Source organism: Oncorhynchus nerka, linkage group LG2, assembly GCF_034236695.1.
Source record: "Oncorhynchus nerka isolate Pitt River linkage group LG2, Oner_Uvic_2.0, whole genome shotgun sequence".
NCBI classification, from domain to species: domain Eukaryota; kingdom Metazoa; phylum Chordata; class Actinopteri; order Salmoniformes; family Salmonidae; genus Oncorhynchus; species Oncorhynchus nerka.
The window spans coordinates 97,694,870-97,718,370 of record NC_088397.1 but is presented as its reverse complement, the minus strand read 5'-3'; the positions used below and the strand labels follow the sequence as shown (position 1 = coordinate 97,718,370).

The following is a 23,501-nucleotide window of genomic DNA, read 5'->3' as shown; positions in this document are numbered from 1 at the left end:
CCCTCAGCCCATCCCATCCCAACCCTCAGCCCATCCCATCCCAACCCTCAGCTTCCCTCAGCCCATCCCATTCCAACCCTCAGCTTCCCTCAGTCCATCCCATCCCAACCCTCAGCTTCCCTCTGCCCAACCCATCCCAACCCTCAGCTTCCCTCAGCCCATCCCATCCCAACCCTCAGCTTCCCTCAGCCCATCCCATCCCAACCTCTCAGCTTCCCTCAGCCCATCCCAACCCTCAGCTTCCCTCTGCCCATCCCATCCCAACCCTCAGCTTCCCTCAGCCCATCCCAACCCTCGGCTTCCCTCAGCCCCCATCCCATCCCAACCCTCAGCTTCTCTCAGCCCCTCCCATCCCAACCCTCAGCTTCTCTCAGCCCATCCCATCCCAACCCTCAGCTTCCCTCAGCTCATCCCATCCCAACCCTCAGCTTCCCTCAGCCCATCCCATCCCTCAGCTTCCCTCAGCCCATCCCACCTCTCTCTGCTGGCCACCCTCTTCGCATTTCTACGCAACATATATCTTTCAACTATGCTGTGAAGTTTAACGTACAATTTCAATCTATCTAATCGAATAGAATCCACCGATTGCGAGTTGAAGATAAGTACTTTTACTAAGAGTATTATTAATTCACTGACCTGGTCTCTCCAGATCTCCTAACAGTACTATTTCTAGGGTCAATTTTAGATCAATGCTATGCATTTTTCAACCAGTCCTGAACCTGAGACCAGAAACAGGCTACCTGAGGGCAATACCAAAATAAATGGTCTATAGATTCTGTATCCTCGCAACAAAATCTGCAGAGCTTCGATGATATTATGCCCCAAATATTCAACATTTTGTTGCTGGCAAGAATTCTCTATAATAATTTTAGCTGAAAAGTACGAAGTCTTGAATCTTGCATTGTTTTATATATCAACTCATACATCGGAAATCTCTTACTTTGCAATCTGTATGGCACAGTTGTCAACATCCTGGTCCTCAAATGAAACTCTGATACTTTCCTATTTATGCTATTTTTATTCCTCTGCCAGTTTTGATCCTTTATATTGGGCAGACAGACCAGTTCCCTACCTCCCCCCGCTGCCTCCCACCTCCTCCATTTTTGAGGTAATGCTGTTCAAAAATTGGCTGTAATCTTGGATTGAGCAGACCTTCCCGTACAATTCTGATAACTCCATGAAGGACATAACTCTACCATTCCAATTTACAATATAATTTAAAAACAAAATACCCTTTTCAAACATCTTTCCCATAAATACAGGTATTTTATCAACCAGCATGTTTGAGTTCAGCCATAATATTTGTTGTAATATTTGTTCTATCTTTTCAGGGGGATGAAATTGAAATTGTAGGCAGCTCTGCAATGCTTGTTTGAAAAATAGTATAATTTCAATTCATCGAAAATGAGACATGGCAATCTGCACAAAGGCAAAAAGGCAATTTTTAAACAATAGATGAGCTTTTCTTCGTAATCTACTTGAGAACCATTTAGGGTTCAAGTAAAACTTTTGAATAAGTGAAGCTTTTAGAGAGCGGTTTAGTGCTTTTAGATTTAATAATCTCAACCCACCTAATTCATATTCATCATATAGATAAGCATGCTTTATTTTGTCTGGTTTAGGATCCCAGATAAAGTTAAATATTTTTTTTCTCATGATTAAAAAAACAAATTATCTGGAGTTAATCTGGGAAATTTTTCCGTAAATAGATAGGTATTTGCCTCTCCATGGTTACACGGATCTAGTCTATTTTTACAACTTTTCTATTGAAATTCAATGTGGAGAGCTTATTTATATATTTAGTGATATAAATACCAAGTATGTCTACTTCACCATCAGCCAATTTTATAGGTGAACTGCAGGGTAAATGTAAAAGTTGTATTTTTTTTTAAAGATCCAATACGTATTATTGAAAATTTTTCATAATTAGGTTTTAGTCCAGAAAAGTTATCTAGATCTTTAATGAGACATTGCAGGGATCTAGCTAGCAGATTAAATATTAAACTTGAGTCATCGGCATACATGGACACCTTTTGTTTTTAAACCTTGGATTTATAATCCTCTAATGTTGTTATTGGATCTGATTTTAATAGCTAGCATTTCGATGGCCATAACGAATATGTATGGTGACAGCGGACATCCTTGTTTAACTCCTCTTGACAATTCAAAACTCTCTGAGAAGTAGCCGTTATTTACTATTTTACACCTGGGGTTACATTATTTCTACCCATTTTATAAGAGAATCACCGAAATGGAAAAAGTCCAGGCATTTCTAAATAAAATCCAGTCTTTATCAAATGCCTTTTCAAAATCCGCTATAAATACCAGGCCTGGCTTCTTAGATGTTTCATGATGTTCTATTATTTCTAGTAGTTTGTCGTATGTTATCTCCAATGTATTGTCCATGTAAAAAAAAACTGTCTGATCAGGATGAACAATACCTGGTAAAACCCTTTTAATTCTGCTATGCATTTTGCTAGTATTTTTGCATCCCAACATTGAAGTGTACGAGGCCTCCAGTTTTTTTGATAGCAATATAAAGACCCAGTCTATCTGGGTCTTGTTTTAAAAATAGTGAAATCAGACCCTTCCCATTTCATAGTTTTGATGTCTTCACTATTATTCTACGATGTAGAAAATAGTAAAAATAAATAAATATTGTCCTCTTGTTCTTGTATTCCTGACAGAATATATATTGTCCTCTTGTTCTTCCATTCCTGACAGAATATATATTGTCATCTTGTTCTTCCATTCCTGACAGAATATATATTGTCATCTTGTTTTTCCATTCCTGACAGAATATATTTGGTCCTTTTTGTTTTCGCAGGGAACAGACATCAGTCTAAGACTGACGGGGAGCATTTAAAGCAACTCGAAGCCCAACAAGCAGACCTCCAGAAAAAGGTAGAGTTGTGAAACTCAAATCCTGGAAAGTCTCGTGACATATGCTAGTTTACTTTTAAGAAATCTCAGCATGCTCAATATCATGTTTGGCTAGTCAAAATCAAGTAATACAGTGTGGAATATGACTGTGTGATGTGGTGTCGTTCTCCAGCTAAAGGAGGTAGAGGAGGAGATCCTGATGAAGAACGGAGAGATCAGAGTGCTGCGTGACTCCCTCAGGGTCGCCCAGCAGGAGAAGGAGACGCAAAGACAGGCTCAGCTCCTCCTGGAGAGGGAGAAGAGAGACACTCAGAGCGAGAAGGAGAAGGAGCTCTCCAAGAAGGTAGATGTCCCAAGTCGGTTTTTGATTCTGTACGACTATCAAACCCCGATGTGTTACGAAACCACCTTTTACACACTATCCTGCCGAGTCCGAACTAGAGTTCTCAAATTTCCCAGAAATCCTTGTAATTTATCAGGTATCAGGAGGGAATAAGCAGGACATCCAGAATCCTCCAGCCTGGATTTCTGGAAAACTTGGTCCTTTTTTTTTTTTTTTTTTTTTTTTGCATAGTTACAGGAATTTTGCAACCCTATGCCGACCCAAACCGTATGTGATGTAAGCTCACTCCACTGCACACTGATACCCGTTACAGTGGAGGAAGCTAAACTGTTAGCATCACACTGATACCCGTTACAGTGGAGGAAGCTAAACTGTTAGCATCACACTGACACCCGTTACAGTGGAGGAAGCTAAACTGTAAACATCACACTGACACCCGTTACAGTGGAGGAAGCTAAACTGTTAGCATCACACTGATACCCGTTACAGTGGAGGAAGCTAAACTGTTAGCATCACACTGACACCCGTTACAGTGGAGGAAGCTAAACTGTAAACATCACACTGACACCCGTTACAGTGGAGGAAGCTAAACTGTTAGCATCACACTGACACCCGTTACAGTAGAGGAAGCTAAACTGTTAGTATCACACTGACACCCGTTACAGTGGAGGAAGCTAAACTGTTAGCATCACACTGACACCCGTTACAGTGGAGGAAGCTAAACTGTTAGCATCACACTGACCCCCGTTACAGTGGAGGAAGCTAAACTGTTAGCATCACACTGACCCCTGTTACAGTGGAGGAAGCTAAACTGTTAGCATCACACTGACCCCCGTTACAGTGGAGGAAGCTAAACTGTTAGCATCACACTGACCCCTGTTACAGTGGAGGAAGCTAAACTGTTAGCATCACACTGACCCCCGTTACAGTGGAGGAAGCTAAACTGTTAGCATCACACTGACACCCGTTACAGTGGAGGAAGCTAAACTGTTAGCATCACACTGACACCCGTTACAGTGGAGGAAGCTAAACTGTTAGCAGCACCTTGAAGTCAGTTTCGCGTGAAGGGGTATCTCATCCTTTACTTCAATGGTTATTTACATGTCTGACACAAGGTGATGAGCCACTGCTTTATGGGTTACATGAAATCTTTCTCATCCATTCTCGCTGATATTGTATGCATCCCAAATAGCGCCCCGTTATACTATTAACCAGGGCCCTATGTAGTGCACTATAAAGGGAATAGGGTGCCATTTGGGTTTTCTTATGACCATCTAACCCGTTGGTTTGTCTGGCTGTATTCTGTTATAATGGTTTTCTGATGACCATCTAACCCATTGGTTTGTCTGGCTGTATTCTGATGACCATCTAACCCATTGGTTTGTCTGGCTGTATTCTGATGACCATCTAACCCATTGGTTTGTCTGGCTGTATTCTGTTATGATGGTTTTCTGATGACCATCTAACCCATTGGTTTGTCTGGCTGTATTCTGATGACCATCTAACCCATTGGTTTGTCTGGCTGTATTCTGATGAACATCTAACCCATTGGTTTGTCTGGCTGTATTCTGTTATGATGGTTTTCTGATGACCATCTAACCCACTGGTTTGTCTGGCGGTATTTTGACGCTCCAACCTCTGTCTTACGGTTGGAAAAAAGCACAATACAAGTTTCCGTTGGACGTCTGTGTACAATTGGACAATAAAGTCCATCTGTTTCTTCTAATGTGTCCGCAGGTGCAGTCTCTGCTGTCTGAGCTGCACTTCAAAGAGGCTGAGATGAACGAGATGAAGACCAAACTACAGAACACAGAGAAAGGAAGGAAAGCAGTGGCTTCACCTGTCGCCAGAAACAGGTACCCAAACACACACACCTGTCGCCAGAAACAGGTACCCAAACACACACACCTGTCGCCAGAAACAGGTACCCAAACACACACACCTGTCGCCAGAAACAGGTACCCAAACACACACACCTGTCGCCAGAAACAGGTACCCAAACACACACACCTGTCGCCAGAAACAGGTACCCACACACACCTGTCGCCAGAAACAGGTACCCAAACACACCTGTCACCAGAAACAGGTACCCAAACACACCTGTCGCCAGAAACAGGTACCCACACACACCTGTCGCCAGAAACAGGTACCCAAACACACACACCTGTCGCCAGAAACAGGTACCCAAACACACACACCTGTCCCCAGAAACAGGTACCCAAACACACACACCTGTCCCCAGAAACAGGTACCCAAACACACACACCTGTCCCCAGAAACAGGTACCCAAACACACACACCTGTCACCAGAAACAGGTACCCACACACACACAACTGTCCCCAGAAACAGGTACCCAAACACACACACCTGTCACCAGAAACAGGTACCCAAACACACACACCTGTCCCCAGAAACAGGTACCCACACACACACACCTGTCACCAGAAACAGGTACCCAAACACACACACCTGTCGCCAGAAACAGGTACCCAAACACACACCTGTCGCCAGAAACAGGTACCCAAACACACACCTGTCGCCAGAAACAGGTACCCAAACACACACCTGTCGCCAGAAACAGGTACCCAAACACACACCTGTCGCCAGAAACAGGTACCCAAACACACACCTGTCGCCAGAAACAGGTACCCAAACACACACCTGTCGCCAGAAACAGGTACCCAAACACACACACCTGTCACCAAAACAGGTACCCAAACACACACACCTGTCACCAGAAACAGGTACCCAAACACACACACCTGTCACCAGAAACAGGTACCCAAACACACACACCTGTCCCCAGAAACAGGTACCCAAACACACACACCTGTCACCAGAAACAGGTACCCAAACACACACCTGTCACCAGAAACAGGTACCCAAACACACACACCTGTCGCCAGATCAGGTACCCAAACACACACACCTGTCGCCAGAAACAGGTACCCAAACACACACACCTGTCGCCAGAAACAGGTACCCAAACACACACACCTGTCGCCAGAAACAGGTACCCAAACACACACACCTGTCGCCAGAAACAGGTACCCAAACACACACACCTGTCCCCAGAAACAGGTACCCAAACACACACACCTGTCACCAGAAACAGGTACCCAAACACACACGCCTGTCGCCAGAAACAGGTACCCAAACACACACACCTGTCACCAGAAACAGGTACCCAAACACACACACCTGTCGCCAGAAACAGGTACCCAAACACACACACCTGTCACCAGAAACAGGTACCCAAACACACACACCTGTCACCAGAAACAGGTACCCAAACACACACACCTATCACCAGAAACAGGTACCCAAACACACACACCTGTCGCCAGAAACAGGTACCCAAACACACACACCTGTCTCCAGAGAAAGGTACCCAAACACACACACCTATCACCAGAAACAGGTACCCAAACACACACACCTGTCTCCAGAGAAAGGTACCCAAACACACACACCTATCACCAGAAACAGGTACCCAAACACACACACCTGTCACCAGAAACAGGTACCCAAACACACACACCTATCACCAGAAACAGGTACCCAAACACACACACCTGTCCCCAGAAACAGGTACCCAAACACACACACCTGTCTCCAGAGAAAGGTACCCAAACACACACACCTGTCCCCAGAAACAGGTACCCAAACACACACAGGTTAACTGCTCTTCGGGTCTACCTGTCTTTCTGTATATAATATGTAATGAGATGATTGGACCAGAGAGCACACAGGAAAAGTATGCAGACCAATGATTTTCAGGCAGACATTAGACCTTTTCCAACCTGGGGAGGGTTAGCTATTGTCTTTATTTTATGTTATGACTTTACAAAAGTGGATCAGGGTTCTCGACAAAGAATGTAAGAGAGGTACTGCTCCACCTTGTAGACTGACTGCGCCATTTTACTTGATTTGTTATTATATAAGGCAATATTTAGCTTTCGGTTGGTGGAAATGGATAGATTGCAGGATTTTACTATATTTGCTCATTATTCTTGCACGCAGCTCTGTCAAGTTGGTTGTTGATAGTTGCTAGACTGATTTTTTTCAGGTCTTTGCCGTAGATTTTTTTAGCCGATGTAAGTCCAAACTGTAACTCGGCCCCTCAGGAACATTCAAAGTCGTCTTGGTTAAACAACTCCTGTTTAGATTAGGCCTTGTGTTTTTCGGTTATTGTCCTGTTGAAAGGTGAATTCATCTCCCAGTGTCTGGTGGAAAGCAGACTGACCCAAGGTTTCCTGTAGGATTTTTCTTGTGCTTAGCTCTATTCTGTTTATCTAAAATAAAATAAAAACTAGTCTCGTCCTTGTTGATGACAAGCATACCAAATATATTAAGGAGGATGGGATCCACCCAAATCATTTGTGTTCCTGGATCCTTTCACAGCAGTATAAGGAGGATGGGATCCACCCAAATCATTTGGGTTCCTGGATCCTTTCACAGCAGTATAAGGAGGATGGGATCCACCCAAATCATTTGTGTTCCTGGATCCTTTCACAGCAGTATAAGGAGGATGGGATCCACCCAAATCATTTGTGTTCCTGGATCCTTTCACAGCAGTATAAGGAGGATGGGATCCACCCAAATCATTTGGGTTCCTGGATCCTTTCACAGCAGTATAAGGAGGATGGGATCCACCCAAATCATTTGGGTTCCTGGATCCTTTCACAGCAGTATAAGGAGGATGGGATCCACCCAAATCATTTGGGTTCCTGGATCATTTCACAGCAGTATAAGGCTGCTTTGAGACAATGCCTTATCAATGACCCAAACCCAGCTCAGTTAATCCCCACCATTGAGACACTGAGTCATCATAATGCTTTCAGCAAATGTACATTATCCCAGGGGTGTTGGAAGACACAATGTAAGTAACCTAATTTATGTCCCTCTAACTGCCCTGAATGCCTCTGATCCCACAGCTATTGTCTGCAGTAATCATGTGCCTATGAACCAGAGTTATACTGTTAGCACTGAGGCGGTGTGCCCTAGGAGGAAGTCCACTGAGGCGGTGTGCTCTAGGAGGAAGTCCACTGAGGGGGTGTGCTCTAGGAGGAAGTCCACTGAGGGGGTGTGCTCTAGGAGGAAGTCCACTGAGGGGGTGTGCTCTAGGAGGAAGTCCACTGTTAGCACTGAGGCGGTGTGCCCTAGGAGGAAGTCCACTGTTAGCACTGAGGCGGTGTGCCCTAGGAGGAAGTCCACTGAGGCGGTGTGCTCTAGGAGGAAGTCCACTGAGGGGGTGTGCTCTAGGAGGAAGTCCACTGTTAGCACTGAGGCGGTGTGCCCTAGGAGGAAGTCCACTGTTAGCACTGAGGCGGTGTGCCCTAGGAGGAAGTCCACTGTTAGCACTGAGGCGGTGTGCCCTAGGAGGAAGTCCACTGAGGGGGTGTGCTCTAGGAGGAAGTCCACTGAGGGGGTGTGCTCTAGGAGGAAGTCCACTGAGGGGGTGTGCTCTAGGAGGAAGTCCACTGAGGGGGTGTGCTCTAGGAGGAAGTCCACTGAGGCGGTGTGCTCTAGGAGGAAGTCCACTGAGGGGGTGTGCTCTAGGAGGAAGTCCACTGAGGGGGTGTGCTCTAGGAGGAAGTCCACTGAGGCGGTGTGCTCTAGGAGGAAGTCCACTGAGGGGGTGTGCTCTAGGAGGAAGTCCACTGAGGGGGTGTGCTCTAGGAGGAAGTCCACTGAGGGGGTGTGCTCTAGGAGGAAGTCCACTGAGGGGGTGTGCTCTAGGAGGAAGTCCACTGAGGGGGTGTGCTCTAGGAGGAAGTCCACTGAGGGGGTGTGCTCTAGGAGGAAGTCCACTGAGGGGTGTGCTCTAGGAGGAAGTCCACTGAGGGGGTGTGCTCTAGGAGGAAGTCCACTGAGGGGGTGTGCTCTAGGAGGAAGTCCACTGAGGCGGTGTGCTCTAGGAGGAAGTCCACTGAGGGGGTGTGCTCTAGGAGGAAGTCCACTGAGGCGGTGTGCTCTAGGAGGAAGTCCACTGAGGGGGTGTGCTCTAGGAGGAAGTCCACTGAGGTGGTGTGCTCTAGGAGGAAGTCCACTGAGGGGGTGTGCTCTAGGAGGAAGTCCACTGAGGCGGTGTGCTCTAGGAGGAAGTCCACTGAGGGGGTGTGCTCTAGGAGGAAGTCCACTGAGGTGGTGTGCCCTAGGAGGAAGTCCACTGTGTGCAGCTCACTCTGCAATAACATGAGCATGTCTACTTCTGCTATACTTCCCAGTAAAGTAATGAAAACAATCAAGCATCCCAGAAAAGTACTAAAAATAGTTAACACGTTAACATATGTAGCTTAAAGAAACAAGGTTCATGAAGTCAATAATTTGCTTGTAACAGATGACATTCATATTCTGACTATCTCTGAAACTCACTTAGATAAAACCTTTGATGATACAGTGGTAGCAATACATGGTTATAACATCTACCGAAAATACAGAAATTCCAATGGAGGCGGTGCTGTGGTCTATATTCAGAACCACATTCCTGTAAAGCTTAGAGAGGATCTCATGTTAAATACTGTTGTAGTAATATGACTACAGGTTAATCTGCCTCACCTAAAGCCCATTCTGGTGGGAAGCTGCTATAGACCAGTCAGGATCTGGATAATGTTAAATACTGTTGTAGTAATATGGCTACAGGTTCATCTGCCTCACCTAAAGCCCATTCTGGTGGGAAGCTGCTATAGACCAGTCAGGATCTGGATAATGTTAAATACTGTTGAAGTAATATGGCTACAGGTTCATCTGCCTCACCTAAAGCCACATTCTGGAGGGAAGCTGCTATAGACCAGTCAGTATCTGGATAATGTTAAATACTGTTGTAGTAATATGGCTACAGGTTCATCTGCCTCACCTAAAGACCATTCTGGAGGGAAGCTGCTATAGACCAACAAGTGCTAACAGTCCGTATCTGGATAATATGTGTGAAATGCTTGATAAATGTATGTGATATCAACAGAGAGGTATATTTTCTGGGTGATTTAAATATTGACTGGCTTTCATCAAGCTGCCCATTCAAGAAGAAGCTTGAATCTGTAACCAGTGCCTGCAACCTGGTTCGGGTTGTCAGTCAACCTACCAGGGTAGTTACAACCTGGTTCGGGTTGTCAGTCAACCTACCAGGGTAGTTACAACCTGGTTCGGGTTGTCAGTCAACCTACCAGGGTAGTTACAACCTGGTTCGGGTTGTCAGTCAACCTACCAGGGTAGTTACAACCTGGTTCGGGTTGTCAGTCAACCTACCAGGGTAGTTACAACCTGGTTCGGGTTGTCAGTCAACCTACCAGGGTAGTTACAACCTGGTTCGGGTTATCAGTCAACCTACCAGGGTAGTTACAACCTGGTTCGGGTTGTCAGTCAACCTACCAGGGTAGTTACAACCTGGTTCGGGTTGTCAGTCAACCTACCAGGGTAGTTACAACCTGGTTCGGGTTGTCAGTCAACCTACCAGGGTAGTTACAACCTGGTTCGGGTTGTCAGTCAACCTACCAGGGTAGTTACAACCTGGTTCGGGTTGTCAGTCAACCTACCAGGGTAGTTACAACCTGGTTCGGGTTGTCAGTCAACCTACCAGGGTAGTTACAACCTGGTTCGGGTTGTCAGTCAACCTACCAGGGTAGTTACAACCTGGTTCGGGTTGTCAGTCAACCTACCAGGGTAGTTACAACCTGGTTCGGGTTGTCAGTCAACCTACCAGGGTAGTTACAACCTGGTTCGGGTTGTCAGTCAACCTACCAGGGTAGTTACAACCTGGTTCGGGTTGTCAGTCAACCTACCAGGGTAGTTACAACCTGGTTCGGGTTGTCAGTCAACCTACCAGGGTAGTTACAACCTGGTTCGGGTTGTCAGTCAACCTACCAGGGTAGTTACAACCTGGTTCGGTTGTCAGTCAACCTACCAGGGTAGTTACAACCTGGTTCGGGTTGTCAGTCAACCTACCAGGGTAGTTACAACCTGGTTCGGGTTGTCAGTCAACCTACCAGGGTAGTTACAACCTGGTTCGGGTTGTCAGTCAACCTACCAGGGTCGTTACAACCTGGTTCGGGTTGTCAGTCAACCTACCAGGGTCGTTACAACCTGGTTCGGGTTGTCAGTCAACCTACCAGGGTCGTTACAACCTGGTTCGGGTTGTCAGTCAACCTACCAGGGTAGTTACAACCTGGTTCGGGTTGTCAGTCAACCTACCAGGGTAGTTACAAACAGCACAGGAAGGAAATCATCAACATGTATTGATCACATCTTTACTAAAGCTGCAGAAGCAGCTTTAAAGCAGTATCCAAATCCCATCAGATGTAATGATCAATATAGTAGCCATATCTAGGAAAAGCAACGTTCCAAAGGCTGGGCCTAATATAGTGTATAAGAGTTCATACAATACGTTTTGTAGTGTTGATGTAAAGAATATTTGCTGATCTGTGGTGTGTAATGAGGAGCAACCAGACGCTGCTGGTCTGTGGTGTGTAATGAGGAGCAACCAGACGCTGCTGGTCTGTGGTGTGTAATGAGGAGCAACCAGACGCTGCTGGTCTGTGGTGTGCAATGAGGAGCAACCAGACGCTGCTGGTCTGTGGTGTGTAATGAGGAGCAACCAGACGCTGCTGGTCTGTGGTGTGTAATGAGGAGCAACCAGACGCTGCTGGTCTGTGGTGTGTAATGAGGAGCAACCAGACGCTGCTGGTCTGTGGTGTGTAATGAGTTAGGAAGGACGCCTGTATCTTTGTATTGACTGGGTGTATTGATACACCATCCAAAGTGTAATTAATAACTTCACCACGCTCAAAGGGATATTCAATGTCTGCAGTAGGTGCCCTTCTCTCGAATTCCACTTTGACATTATTGTGGGTAGGCCAGTGACACAAAATCTTAATTTAATAAAATGTTAAATTCAGGCCGCAACACAACAAAATGTGGAAAAAGTCAAGGGGTGTGAATACTTTGTGAAGGCGCTGTAAACATTCACTTCCATTTTTCTTTGTCTCTCTGGAACCAGGGATACAGACGCTCCGGTGTCCAGCTGCATTTTAACTGGTTTTCCCGCTAACTCCATGTTGAGATAGATTCCATCTTTTAGTTGTTGAGCTGTGTACACTGTGAACAGTTCCACTACTGTTTCAGTTGTACCTTCCTCGTCTTGTGCGCTGCGTCTGACAGTTTGTGCGCTCTTGCCGTGCGTTTCGAGGCTTTTCCAGCATTGGAAAACCTCCCTGGTCTTTGTGGTTTGAATTGGTGTTTGAAATTCGCTGCTTGACTTAGGGACCGTACACATAATTAATTGTATGTGTTGGGTACAGAAATTAGGTAGTCATTGAAAAATCATGTTAAACACTATTTCACACTATTTCACACACAGTGAGTCCATGCAACTTATTATGTGACTTGTTAAGCATGGGTGTAGGCCATTGACACACAATCTCAATTTAATCCATTTTAAATTCAGGCTGTAACACAACAAACTGTGGGGAAAAAGTCACGAGCTGTGAACACTTTCTGAAGGTGCTGTAAGTCTGAAGTCTTTTCCCCCTCCCCGTCTCCAGCCCCAGTCTGTCTGGTCCCACTGCCCTGCTGCAGGGTGCCGGTGGTGCCAGCAGCAGCCCTCACTGTGTAGCCATTCCTGGAGGAACAGCCTTCATCACCAAGGAGACGTTTGGTGCCCAGCTGCCCTCTAGGTCAACGCCAGGCAAGGCCCCGGGACCAGGACACCTCAGAGACGGTACGGATGATTGGCTAATCGCCTATGGATTATCACATTCCTACCTGCTCCTTACATTTTAAACCATTGTGTTCCGGTCCGTTGCTATGACGACAAGCCATGTCTCAAGGCTACAAGTTCCACCTGTTATATTTAACTGAGGCCCAGTGTGACTGTTAGTTAGACCCATCTGACTGGACCAGTGTGACTGTTAGTTAGGCCCGTCTGACTGGGCCAGTGTGACTGTTAGTTAGGCCCGTCTGACTGGCCCAGTGTGACTGTTAGTTAGGCCCGTCTGACTGGCCCAGTGTGACTGTTAGTTAGGCCCGTCTGACTGGCCCAGTGTGACTGTTAGTTAGGCCCGTCTGACTGGGCCAGTGTGACTGTTAGTGAGGCCCGTCTGACTGGCCCAGTGTGACTGTTAGTGAGGCCCGTCTGACTGGCCCAGTGTGACTGTTAGTTAGACCCGTCTGACTGGCCCAGTGTGACTGTTAGTTAGGCCCGTCTGACTGGCCCAGTGTGACTGTTAGTTAGACCCGTCTGACTGGCCCAGTGTGACTGTTAGTTAGGCCCGTCTGACTGGCCCAGTGTGACTGTTAGTTAGACCCGTCTGACTGGCTCAGTGTGACTGTTAGTTAGACCCGTCTGACTGGCCCAGTGTGACTGTTAGTTAGACCCGTCTGACTGGCCCAGTGTGACTGTTAGTTAGACCCGTCTGACTGGCCCAGTGTGACTGTTAGTTAGACCCGTCTGACTGGCCCAGTGTGACTGTTAGTTAGGCCCGTCTGACTGTTAGTTAGGCCCGTCTGACTGGCCCAGTGTGACTGTTAGTTAGACCCGTCTGACTGGCCCAGTGTGACTGTTAGTTAGACCCGTCTGACTGGCCCAGTGTGACTGTTAGTTAGACCCGTCTGACTGGCCCAGTGTGACTGTTAGTTAGACCCGTCTGACTGGCCCAGTGTGACTGTTAGTTAGACCCGTCTGACTGGCCCAGTGTGACTGTTAGTTAGACCCGTCTGACTGGCCCAGTGTGACTGTTAGTTAGGCCCGTCTGACTGTTAGTTAGACCCGTCTGACTGGCCCAGTGTGACTGTTAGTTAGACCCGTGTGACTGGCCCAGTGTGACTGTTAGTTAGGCCCGTCTGACTGGCCCAGTCTGACTGTTAGTTAGACCCGTCTGACTGGCCCAGTGTGACTGTTAGTTAGGCCCGTCTGACTGGCCCAGTGTGACTGTTAGTTAGACCCGTCTGACTGGCCCAGTGTGACTGTTAATGAGGCCCGTCTGACTGGACCAGTGTGACTGTTAGTTAGGCCCGTCTGACTGGCCCAGTGTGACTGTTAGTTAGGCCCGTCTGACTGGCCCAGTCTGACTGTTAGTTAGGCCCGTCTGACTGGCCCAGTGTGACTGTTAGTTAGACCCGTCTGACTGGCCCAGTGTGACTGTTAGTTAGACCCGTCTGACTGGCCCAGTGTGACTGTTAGTTAGGCCCGTCTGACTGGCCCAGTCTGACTGTTATTTAGACCCGTCTGACTGGCCCAGTGTGACTGTTAGTTAGACCCGTCTGACTGGCCCAGTGTGACTGTTAGTTAGACCCGTCTGACTGGCCCAGTGTGACTGTTAGTTAGACCCGTCTGACTGGCCCAGTGTGACTGTTAGTTAGACCCGTCTGACTGGCCCAGTGTGACTGTTAATGAGGCCCGTCTGACTGGACCAGTGTGACTGTTAGTTAGGCCCGTCTGACTGGCCCAGTGTGACTGTTAGTTAGGCCCGTCTGACTGGCCCAGTCTGACTGTTAGTTAGGCTCGTCTGACTGGCCCAGTGTGACTGTTAGTTAGACCCGTCTGACTGGCCCAGTCTGACTGTTATTTAGACCCGTCTGACTGGCCCAGTGTGACTGTTATTTAGACCCGTCTGACTGGCCCAGTGTGACTGTTAGTTAGACCCGTCTGACTGGCCCAGTGTGACTGTTAGTTAGACCCGTCTGACTGGCCCAGTGTGACTGTTAGTTAGACCCGTCTGACTGGCCCAGTGTGACTGTTAGTTAGGCCCGTCTGACTGGCCCAGTGTGACTGTTAGTTAGGCCCGTCTGACTGTTAGTTAGACCCGTCTGACTGGCCCAGTGTGACTGTTAGTTAGGCCCGTCTGACTGTTAGTTAGACCCGTCTGACTGGCCCAGTGTGACTGTTAGTTAGACCCGTCTGACTGGCCCAGTGTGACTGTTAGTTAGGCCCGTCTGACTGTTAGTTAGGCCCGTCTGACTGGCCCAGTCTGACTGTTAGTTAGACCCGTCTGAGTGGCCCAGTGTGACTGTTAGTTAGACCCGTCTGACAGGCCCAGTGTGGCTGTTAGTTAGACCCGTCTGACTGGCCTAGTGTGACTGTTAGTTAGGCCCGTCTGACTGGCCCAGTGTGACTGTTAGTTAGGCCCGTCTGACTGGCCCAGTCTGACTGTTAGTTCGGCCCGTCTGACTGGCCCAGTGTGACTGTTAATGAGGCCCGTCTGACTGGCCCAGTCTGACTGTTAGTTAGACCCGTCTGACTGGCCCAGTGTGACTGTTAGTTAGACCCGTCTGACTGGCCCAGTGTGACTGTTAATAAGGCCCGTCTGACTGGACCATTGTGACTGTTAGTTAGGCCCGTCTGACTGGCCCAGTGTGACTGTTAGTTAGGCCCGTCTGACTGGCCCAGTCTGACTGTTAGTTAGGCTCGTCTGACTGGCCCAGTGTGACTGTTAGTTAGACCCGTCTGACTGGCCCAGTGTGACTGTTAGTTAGACCCGTCTGACTGGCCCAGTCTGACTGTTATTTAGACCCGTCTGACTGGCCCAGTGTGACTGTTATTTAGACCCGTCTGACTGGCCCAGTGTGACTGTTAGTTAGACCCGTCTGACTGGCCCAGTGTGACTGTTAGTTAGACCCGTCTGACTGGCCCAGTGTGACTGTTAGTTAGACCCGTCTGACTGGCCCAGTGTGACTGTTAGTTAGGCCCGTCTGACTGTTAGTTAGATCCGTCTGACTGGCCCAGTGTGACTGTTAGTTAGACCCGTCTGACTGGCCCAGTGTGACTGTTAGTTAGACCCGTCTGACTGGCCCAGTGTGACTGTTAGTTAGGCCCGTCTGACTGTTAGTTAGACCCGTCTGACTGGCCCAGTGTGACTGTTAGTTAGGCCCGTCTGACTGTTAGTTAGACCCGTCTGACTGGCCCAGTGTGACTGTTAGTTAGACCCGTCTGACTGGCCCAGTGTGACTGTTAGTTAGGCCCGTCTGACTGGCCCAGTCTGACTGTTAGTTCGGCCCGTCTGACTGGCCCAGTGTGACTGTTAATGAGGCCCGTCTGACTGGCCCAGTCTGACTGTTAGTTAGACCCGTCTGACTGGCCCAGTGTGACTGTTAGTTAGACCCGTCTGACTGGCCCAGTGTGACTGTTAATGAGGCCCGTCTGACTGGCCCAGTCTGACTGTTAGTTAGACCCGTCTGACTGGCCCAGTGTGACTGTTATTTAGACCCGTCTGACTGGCCCAGTGTGACTGTTAGTTAGACCCGTCTGACTGGCCCAGTGTGACTGTTAGTTAGACCCGTCTGACTGGCCCAGTGTGACTGTTAGTTAGACCCGTCTGACTGGCCCAGTGTGACTGTTAGTTAGGCCCGTCTGACTGTTAGTTAGATCCGTCTGACTGGCCCAGTGTGACTGTTAGTTAGACCCGTCTGACTGGCCCAGTGTGACTGTTAGTTAGACCCGTCTGACTGGCCCAGTGTGACTGTTAGTTAGGCCCGTCTGACTGGCCCAGTGTGACTGTTAGTTAGACCCGTCTGACTGGCCCAGTGTGACTGTTAGTTAGGCCCGTCTGACTGGCCCAGTCTGACTGTTAGTTCGGCCCGTCTGACTGGCCCAGTGTGACTGTTAATGAGGCCCGTCTGACTGGCCCAGTCTGACTGTTAGTTAGACCCATCTGAGTGGCCCAGTGTGACTGTTAGTTAGACCCGTCTGACTCGCCCAGTCTGACTGTTAGTTAGGCCCGTCTGACTGGCCCAGTGTGACTGTTAGTTCGGCCCGTCTGACTGGCCCAGTGTGACTGTTAATGAGGCCCGTCTGACTGGCCCAGTCTGACTGTTAGTTAGACCCGTCTGACTGGCCCAGTGTGACTGTTAGTTAGACCCGTCTGACTGGGCCAGTGTGACTGTTAGTTAGACCCGTCTGACTGGCCCAGTCTGACTGTTATTTAGACCCGTCTGACTGGCCCAGTGTGACTGTTATTTAGACCCGTCTGACTGGCCCAGTGTGACTGTTAGTTAGACCCGTCTGACTGGCCCAGTGTGACTGTTAGTTAGACCCGTCTGACTGGCCCAGTGTGACTGTTAGTTAGACCCGTCTGACTGGCCCAGTGTGACTGTTAGTTAGGCCCGTCTGACTGTTAGTTAGATCCGTCTGACTGGCCCAGTGTGACTGTTAGTTAGACCCGTCTGACTGGCCCAGTGTGACTGTTAGTTAGACCCGTCTGACTGGCCCAGTCTGACTGTTAGTTAGACCCGTCTGACTGGCCCAGTGTGACTGTTAGTTAGACCCGTCTGACTGGCCCAGTGTGACTGTTAATGAGGCCCGTCTGACTGGACCAGTGTGACTGTTAGTTAGGCCCGTCTGACTGGCCCAGTGTGACTGTTAGTTAGGCCCGTCTGACTGGCCCAGTCTGACTGTTAGTTAGGCTCGTCTGACTGGCCCAGTGTGACTGTTAGTTAGGCCCGTCTGACTGGCCCAGTGTGACTGTTAGTTAGACCCGTCTGACTGGCCCAGTCTGACTGTTATTTAGACCCGTCTGACTGGCCCAGTGTGACTGTTATTTAGACCCGTCTGACTGGCCCAGTGTGACTGTTAGTTAGACCCGTCTGACTGGCCCAGTGTGACTGTTAGTTAGACCCGTCTGACTGGCCCAGTGTGACTGTTAGTTAGACCCGTCTGACTGGCCCAGTGTGACTGTTAGTTAGGCCCGTCTGACTGTTAGTTAGATCCGTCTGACTGGCCCAGTGTGACTGTTAGTTAGACCCGTCTGACTGGCCCAGTGTGACTGTTAATGAGGCCCGTCTGACTGGCCCAGTCTGACTGTTAGTTAGACCCGTCTCACTGGCCCAGTGTGACTGTTAGTTAGACCCGTCTGACTGGCCCAGTGTGACTGTTAGTTAGACCCGTCTGACTGGCCCAGTGTGACTGTTATTTAGACCCGTCTGACTGGCCCAGTGTGACTGTTAGTTAGACCCGTCTGACTGGCCCAGTGTGACTGTTAGTTAGACCCGTCTGACTGGCCCAGTGTGACTGTTAGTTAGGCCCGTCTGACTGTTAGTTAGATCCGTCTGACTGGCCCAGTGTGACTGTTAGTTAGACCCGTCTGACTGGCCCAGTGTGACTGTTAGTTAGACCCGTCTGACTGGCCCAGTCTGACTGTTAGTTAGACCCGTCTGACTGGCCCAGTGTGACTGTTAGTTAGACCCGTCTGACTGGCCCAGTGTGACTGTTAATGAGGCCCGTCTGACTGGACCAGTGTGACTGTTAGTTAGGCCCGTCTGACTGGCCCAGTGTGACTGTTAGTTAGGCCCGTCTGACTGGCCCAGTCTGACTGTTAGTTAGGCTCGTCTGACTGGCCCAGTGTGACTGTTAGTTAGACCCGTCTGACTGGCCCAGTGTGACTGTTAGTTAGACCCGTCTGACTGGCCCAGTCTGACTGTTATTTAGACCCGTCTGACTGGCCCAGTGTGACTGTTATTTAGACCCGTCTGACTGGCCCAGTGTGACTGTTAGTTAGACCCGTCTGACTGGCCCAGTGTGACTGTTAGTTAGACCCGTCTGACTGGCCCAGTGTGACTGTTAGTTAGACCCGTCTGACTGGCCCAGTGTGACTGTTAGTTAGGCCCGTCTGACTGTTAGTTAGATCCGTCTGACTGGCCCAGTGTGACTGTTAGTTAGACCCGTCTGACTGGCCCAGTGTGACTGTTAGTTAGACCCGTCTGACTGGCCCAGTGTGACTGTTAGTTAGGCCCGTCTGACTGTTAGTTAGACCCGTCTGACTGGCCCAGTGTGACTGTTAGTTAGGCCCGTCTGACTGTTAGTTAGACCCGTCTGACTGGCCCAGTGTGACTGTTAGTTAGACCCGTCTGACTGGCCCAGTGTGACTGTTAGTTAGGCCCGTCTGACTGGCCCAGTCTGACTGTTAGTTCGGCCCGTCTGACTGGCCCAGTGTGACTGTTAATGAGGCCCGTCTGACTGGCCCAGTCTGACTGTTAGTTAGACCCGTCTGACTGGCCCAGTGTGACTGTTAGTTAGACCCGTCTGACTGGCCCAGTGTGACTGTTAATGAGGCCCGTCTGACTGGCCCAGTCTGACTGTTAGTTAGACCCGTCTGACTGGCCCAGTGTGACTGTTATTTAGACCCGTCTGACTGGCCCAGTGTGACTGTTAGTTAGACCCGTGTGACTGTTAGTTAGACCCGTCTGACTGGCCCAGTGTGACTGTTAGTTAGACCCGTCTGACTGGCCCAGTGTGACTGTTAGTTAGGCCCGTCTGACTGTTAGTTAGATCCGTCTGACTGGCCCAGTGTGACTGTTAGTTAGACCCGTCTGACTGGCCCAGTGTGACTGTTAGTTAGACCCGTCTGACTGGCCCAGTGTGACTGTTAGTTAGGCCCGTCTGACTGTTAGTTAGACCCGTCTGACTGGCCCAGTGTGACTGTTAGTTAGGCCCGTCTGACTGTTAGTTAGACCCGTCTGACTGGCCCAGTGTGACTGTTAGTTAGACCCGTCTGACTGGCCCAGTGTGACTGTTAGTTAGGCCCGTCTGACTGGCCCAGTCTGACTGTTAGTTCGGCCCGTCTGACTGGCCCAGTGTGACTGTTAATGAGGCCCGTCTGACTGGCCCAGTCTGACTGTTAGTTAGACCCGTCTGACTGGCCCAGTGTGACTGTTAGTTAGACCCGTCTGACTGGCCCAGTCTGACTGTTATTTAGACCCGTCTGACTGGCCCAGTGTGACTGTTATTTAGACCCGTCTGACTGGCCCAGTGTGACTGTTAGTTAGACCCGTCTGACTGGCCCAGTGTGACTGTTAGTTAGACCCGTCTGACTGGCCCAGTGTGACTGTTAGTTAGACCCGTCTGACTGGCCCAGTGTGACTGTTAGTTAGGCCCGTCTGACTGTTAGTTAGATCCGTCTGACTGGCCCAGTGTGACTGTTAGTTAGACCCGTCTGACTGGCCCAGTGTGACTGTTAGTTCGGCCCGTCTGACTGGCCCAGTGTGACTGTTAATGAGGCCCGTCTGACTGGCCCAGTCTGACTGTTAGTTAGACCCGTCTGACTGGCCCAGTGTGACTGTTAGTTAGACCCGTCTGACTGGCCCAGTGTGACTGTTAGTTAGACCCGTCTGACTGGCCCAGTCTGACTGTTATTTAGACCCGTCTGACTGGCCCAGTGTGACTGTTAGTTAGACCCGTCTGACTGGCCCAGTGTGACTGTTAGTTAGACCCGTCTGACTGGCCCAGTGTGACTGTTAGTTAGGCCCGTCTGACTGTTAGTTAGATCCGTCTGACTGGCCCAGTGTGACTGTTAGTTAGACCCGTCTGACTGGCCCAGTGTGACTGTTAGTTAGACCCGTCTGACTGGCCCAGTGTGACTGTTAGTTAGGCCCATCTGACTGTTAGTTAGACCCGTCTGACTGGCCCAGTGTGACTGTTAGTTAGGCCCGTCTGACTGTTAGTTAGACCCGTCTGACTGGCCCAGTGTGACTGTTAGTTAGACCCGTCTGACTGGCCCAGTGTGACTGTTAGTTAGGCCCGTCTGACTGGCCCAGTCTGACTGTTAGTTCGGCCCGTCTGACTGGCCCAGTGTGACTGTTAATGAGGCCCGTCTGACTGGCCCAGTCTGACTGTTAGTTAGACCCGTCTGACTGGCCCAGTGTGACTGTTAGTTAGACCCGTCTGACTGGCCCAGTGTGACTGTTAATGAGGCCCGTCTGACTGGCCCAGTCTGACTGTTAGTTAGACCCGTCTGACTGGCCCAGTGTGACTGTTATTTAGACCCGTCTGACTGGCCCAGTGTGACTGTTAGTTAGACCCGTGTGACTGTTAGTTAGACCCGTCTGACTGGCCCAGTGTGACTGTTAGTTAGACCCGTCTGACTGGCCCAGTGTGACTGTTAGTTAGGCCCGTCTGACTGTTAGTTAGACCCGTCTGACTGGCCCAGTGTGACTGTTAGTTAGACCCGTCTGACTGGCCCAGTGTGACTGTTAGTTAGACCCGTCTGACTGGCCCAGTGTGACTGTTAGTTAGGCCCGTCTGACTGTTAGTTAGACCCGTCTGACTGGCCCAGTGTGACTGTTAGTTAGGCCCGTCTGACTGTTAGTTAGACCCGTCTGACTGGCCCAGTGTGACTGTTAGTTAGACCCGTCTGACTGGCCCAGTGTGACTGTTAGTTAGGCCCGTCTGACTGGCCCAGTCTGACTGTTAGTTCGGCCCGTCTGACTGGCCCAGTGTGACTGTTAATGAGGCCCGTCTGACTGGCCCAGTCTGACTGTTAGTTAGACCCGTCTGACTGGCCCAGTGTGACTGTTAGTTAGACCCGTCTGACTGGCCCAGTCTGACTGTTATTTAGACCCGTCTGACTGGCCCAGTGTGACTGTTATTTAGACCCGTCTGACTGGCCCAGTGTGACTGTTAGTTAGACCCGTCTGACTGGCCCAGTGTGACTGTTAGTTAGACCCGTCTGACTGGCCCAGTGTGACTGTTAGTTAGACCCGTCTGACTGGCCCAGTGTGACTGTTAGTTAGGCCCGTCTGACTGTTAGTTAGATCCGTCTGACTGGCCCAGTGTGACTGTTAGTTAGACCCGTCTGACTGGCCCAGTGTGACTGTTAGTTCGGCCCGTCTGACTGGCCCAGTGTGACTGTTAATGAGGCCCGTCTGACTGGCCCAGTCTGACTGTTAGTTAGACCCGTCTGACTGGCCCAGTGTGACTGTTAGTTAGACCCGTCTGACTGGCCCAGTGTGACTGTTAGTTAGACCCGTCTGACTGGCCCAGTCTGACTGTTATTTAGACCCGTCTGACTGGCCCAGTGTGACTGTTAGTTAGACCCGTCTGACTGGCCCAGTGTGACTGTTAGTTAGACCCGTCTGACTGGCCCAGTGTGACTGTTAGTTAGGCCCGTCTGACTGTTAGTTAGATCCGTCTGACTGGCCCAGTGTGACTGTTAGTTAGACCCGTCTGACTGGCCCAGTGTGACTGTTAGTTAGACCCGTCTGACTGGCCCAGTGTGACTGTTAGTTAGGCCCATCTGACTGTTAGTTAGACCCGTCTGACTGGCCCAGTGTGACTGTTAGTTAGGCCCGTCTGACTGTTAGTTAGACCCGTCTGACTGGCCCAGTGTGACTGTTAGTTAGACCCGTCTGACTGGCCCAGTGTGACTGTTAGTTAGGCCCGTCTGACTGGCCCAGTCTGACTGTTAGTTCGGCCCGTCTGACTGGCCCAGTGTGACTGTTAATGAGGCCCGTCTGACTGGCCCAGTCTGACTGTTAGTTAGACCCGTCTGAGTGGCCCAGTGTGACTGTTAGTTAGACCCGTCTGACTCGCCCAGTCTGACTGTTAGTTAGGCCCGTCTGACTGGCCCAGTGTGACTGTTAGTTCGGCCCGTCTGACTGGCCCAGTGTGACTGTTAATGAGGCCCGTCTGACTGGCCCAGTCTGACTGTTAGTTAGACCCGTCTGACTGGCCCAGTGTGACTGTTAGTTAGACCCGTCTGACTGGCCCAGTGTGACTGTTAGTTAGACCCGTCTGACTGGCCCAGTGTGACTGTTAGTTAGACCCGTCTGACTGGCCCAGTCTGACTGTTATTTAGACCCGTCTGACTGGCCCAGTGTGACTGTTAGTTAGACCCGTCTGACTGGCCCAGTGTGACTGTTAGTTAGACCCGTCTGACTGGCCCAGTGTGACTGTTAGTTAGGCCCATCTGACTGTTAGTTAGACCCGTCTGACTGGCTCAGTGTGACTGTTAGTTAGGCCCGTCTGACTGTTAGTTAGACCCGTCTGACTGGCCCAGTGTGACTGTTAGTTAGACCCGTCTGACTGGCCCAGTGTGACTGTTAGTTAGGCCCGTCTGACTGGCCCAGTGTGACTGTTAGTTAGGCCCGTCTGACTGGCCCAGTCTGACTGTTAGTTAGACCCGTCTGACTGGCCCAGTGTGACTGTTAGTTAGACCCGTCTGACTGGCCCAGTGTGACTGTTAGTTAGGCCCGTCTGACTGGCCCAGTCTGACTGTTAGTTCGGCCCGTCTGACTGGCCCAGTGTGACTGTTAATGAGGCCCGTCTGACTGGCCCAGTCTGACTGTTAGTTAGACCCGTCTGACTGGCCCAGTGTGACTGTTAGTTAGACCCGTCTGACTGGCCCAGTGTGACTGTTAGTTAGACCCGTCTGACTGGCCCAGTGTGACTGTTAATGAGGCCCGTCTGACTGGACCAGTGTGACTGTTAGTTAGGCCCGTCTGACTGGCCCAGTGTGACTGTTAGTTAGGCCCGTCTGACTGGCCCAGTCTGACTGTTAGTTAGGCCCGTCT

The 23,501-nt window shown here is 49.8% G+C and overlaps 1 protein-coding gene across 1 annotated transcript in view; it reads left to right on the top strand.

The window, feature by feature from the left end:
* The window catches only part of atrip (ATR interacting protein), a 95,415-nt gene that overhangs the window by 5,169 nt on the left and 66,745 nt on the right, over positions 1 to 23,501 (top strand). Inside the window, exons 2-5 of the mRNA XM_065004541.1 lie at positions 2,828 to 2,904; positions 3,056 to 3,226; positions 4,964 to 5,082; positions 12,767 to 12,942. Coding sequence (XP_064860613.1) covers positions 2,828 to 2,904; positions 3,056 to 3,226; positions 4,964 to 5,082; positions 12,767 to 12,942 — 543 coding nt within the window. The remainder of the gene's footprint in view (positions 1 to 2,827; positions 2,905 to 3,055; positions 3,227 to 4,963; positions 5,083 to 12,766; positions 12,943 to 23,501) is intronic.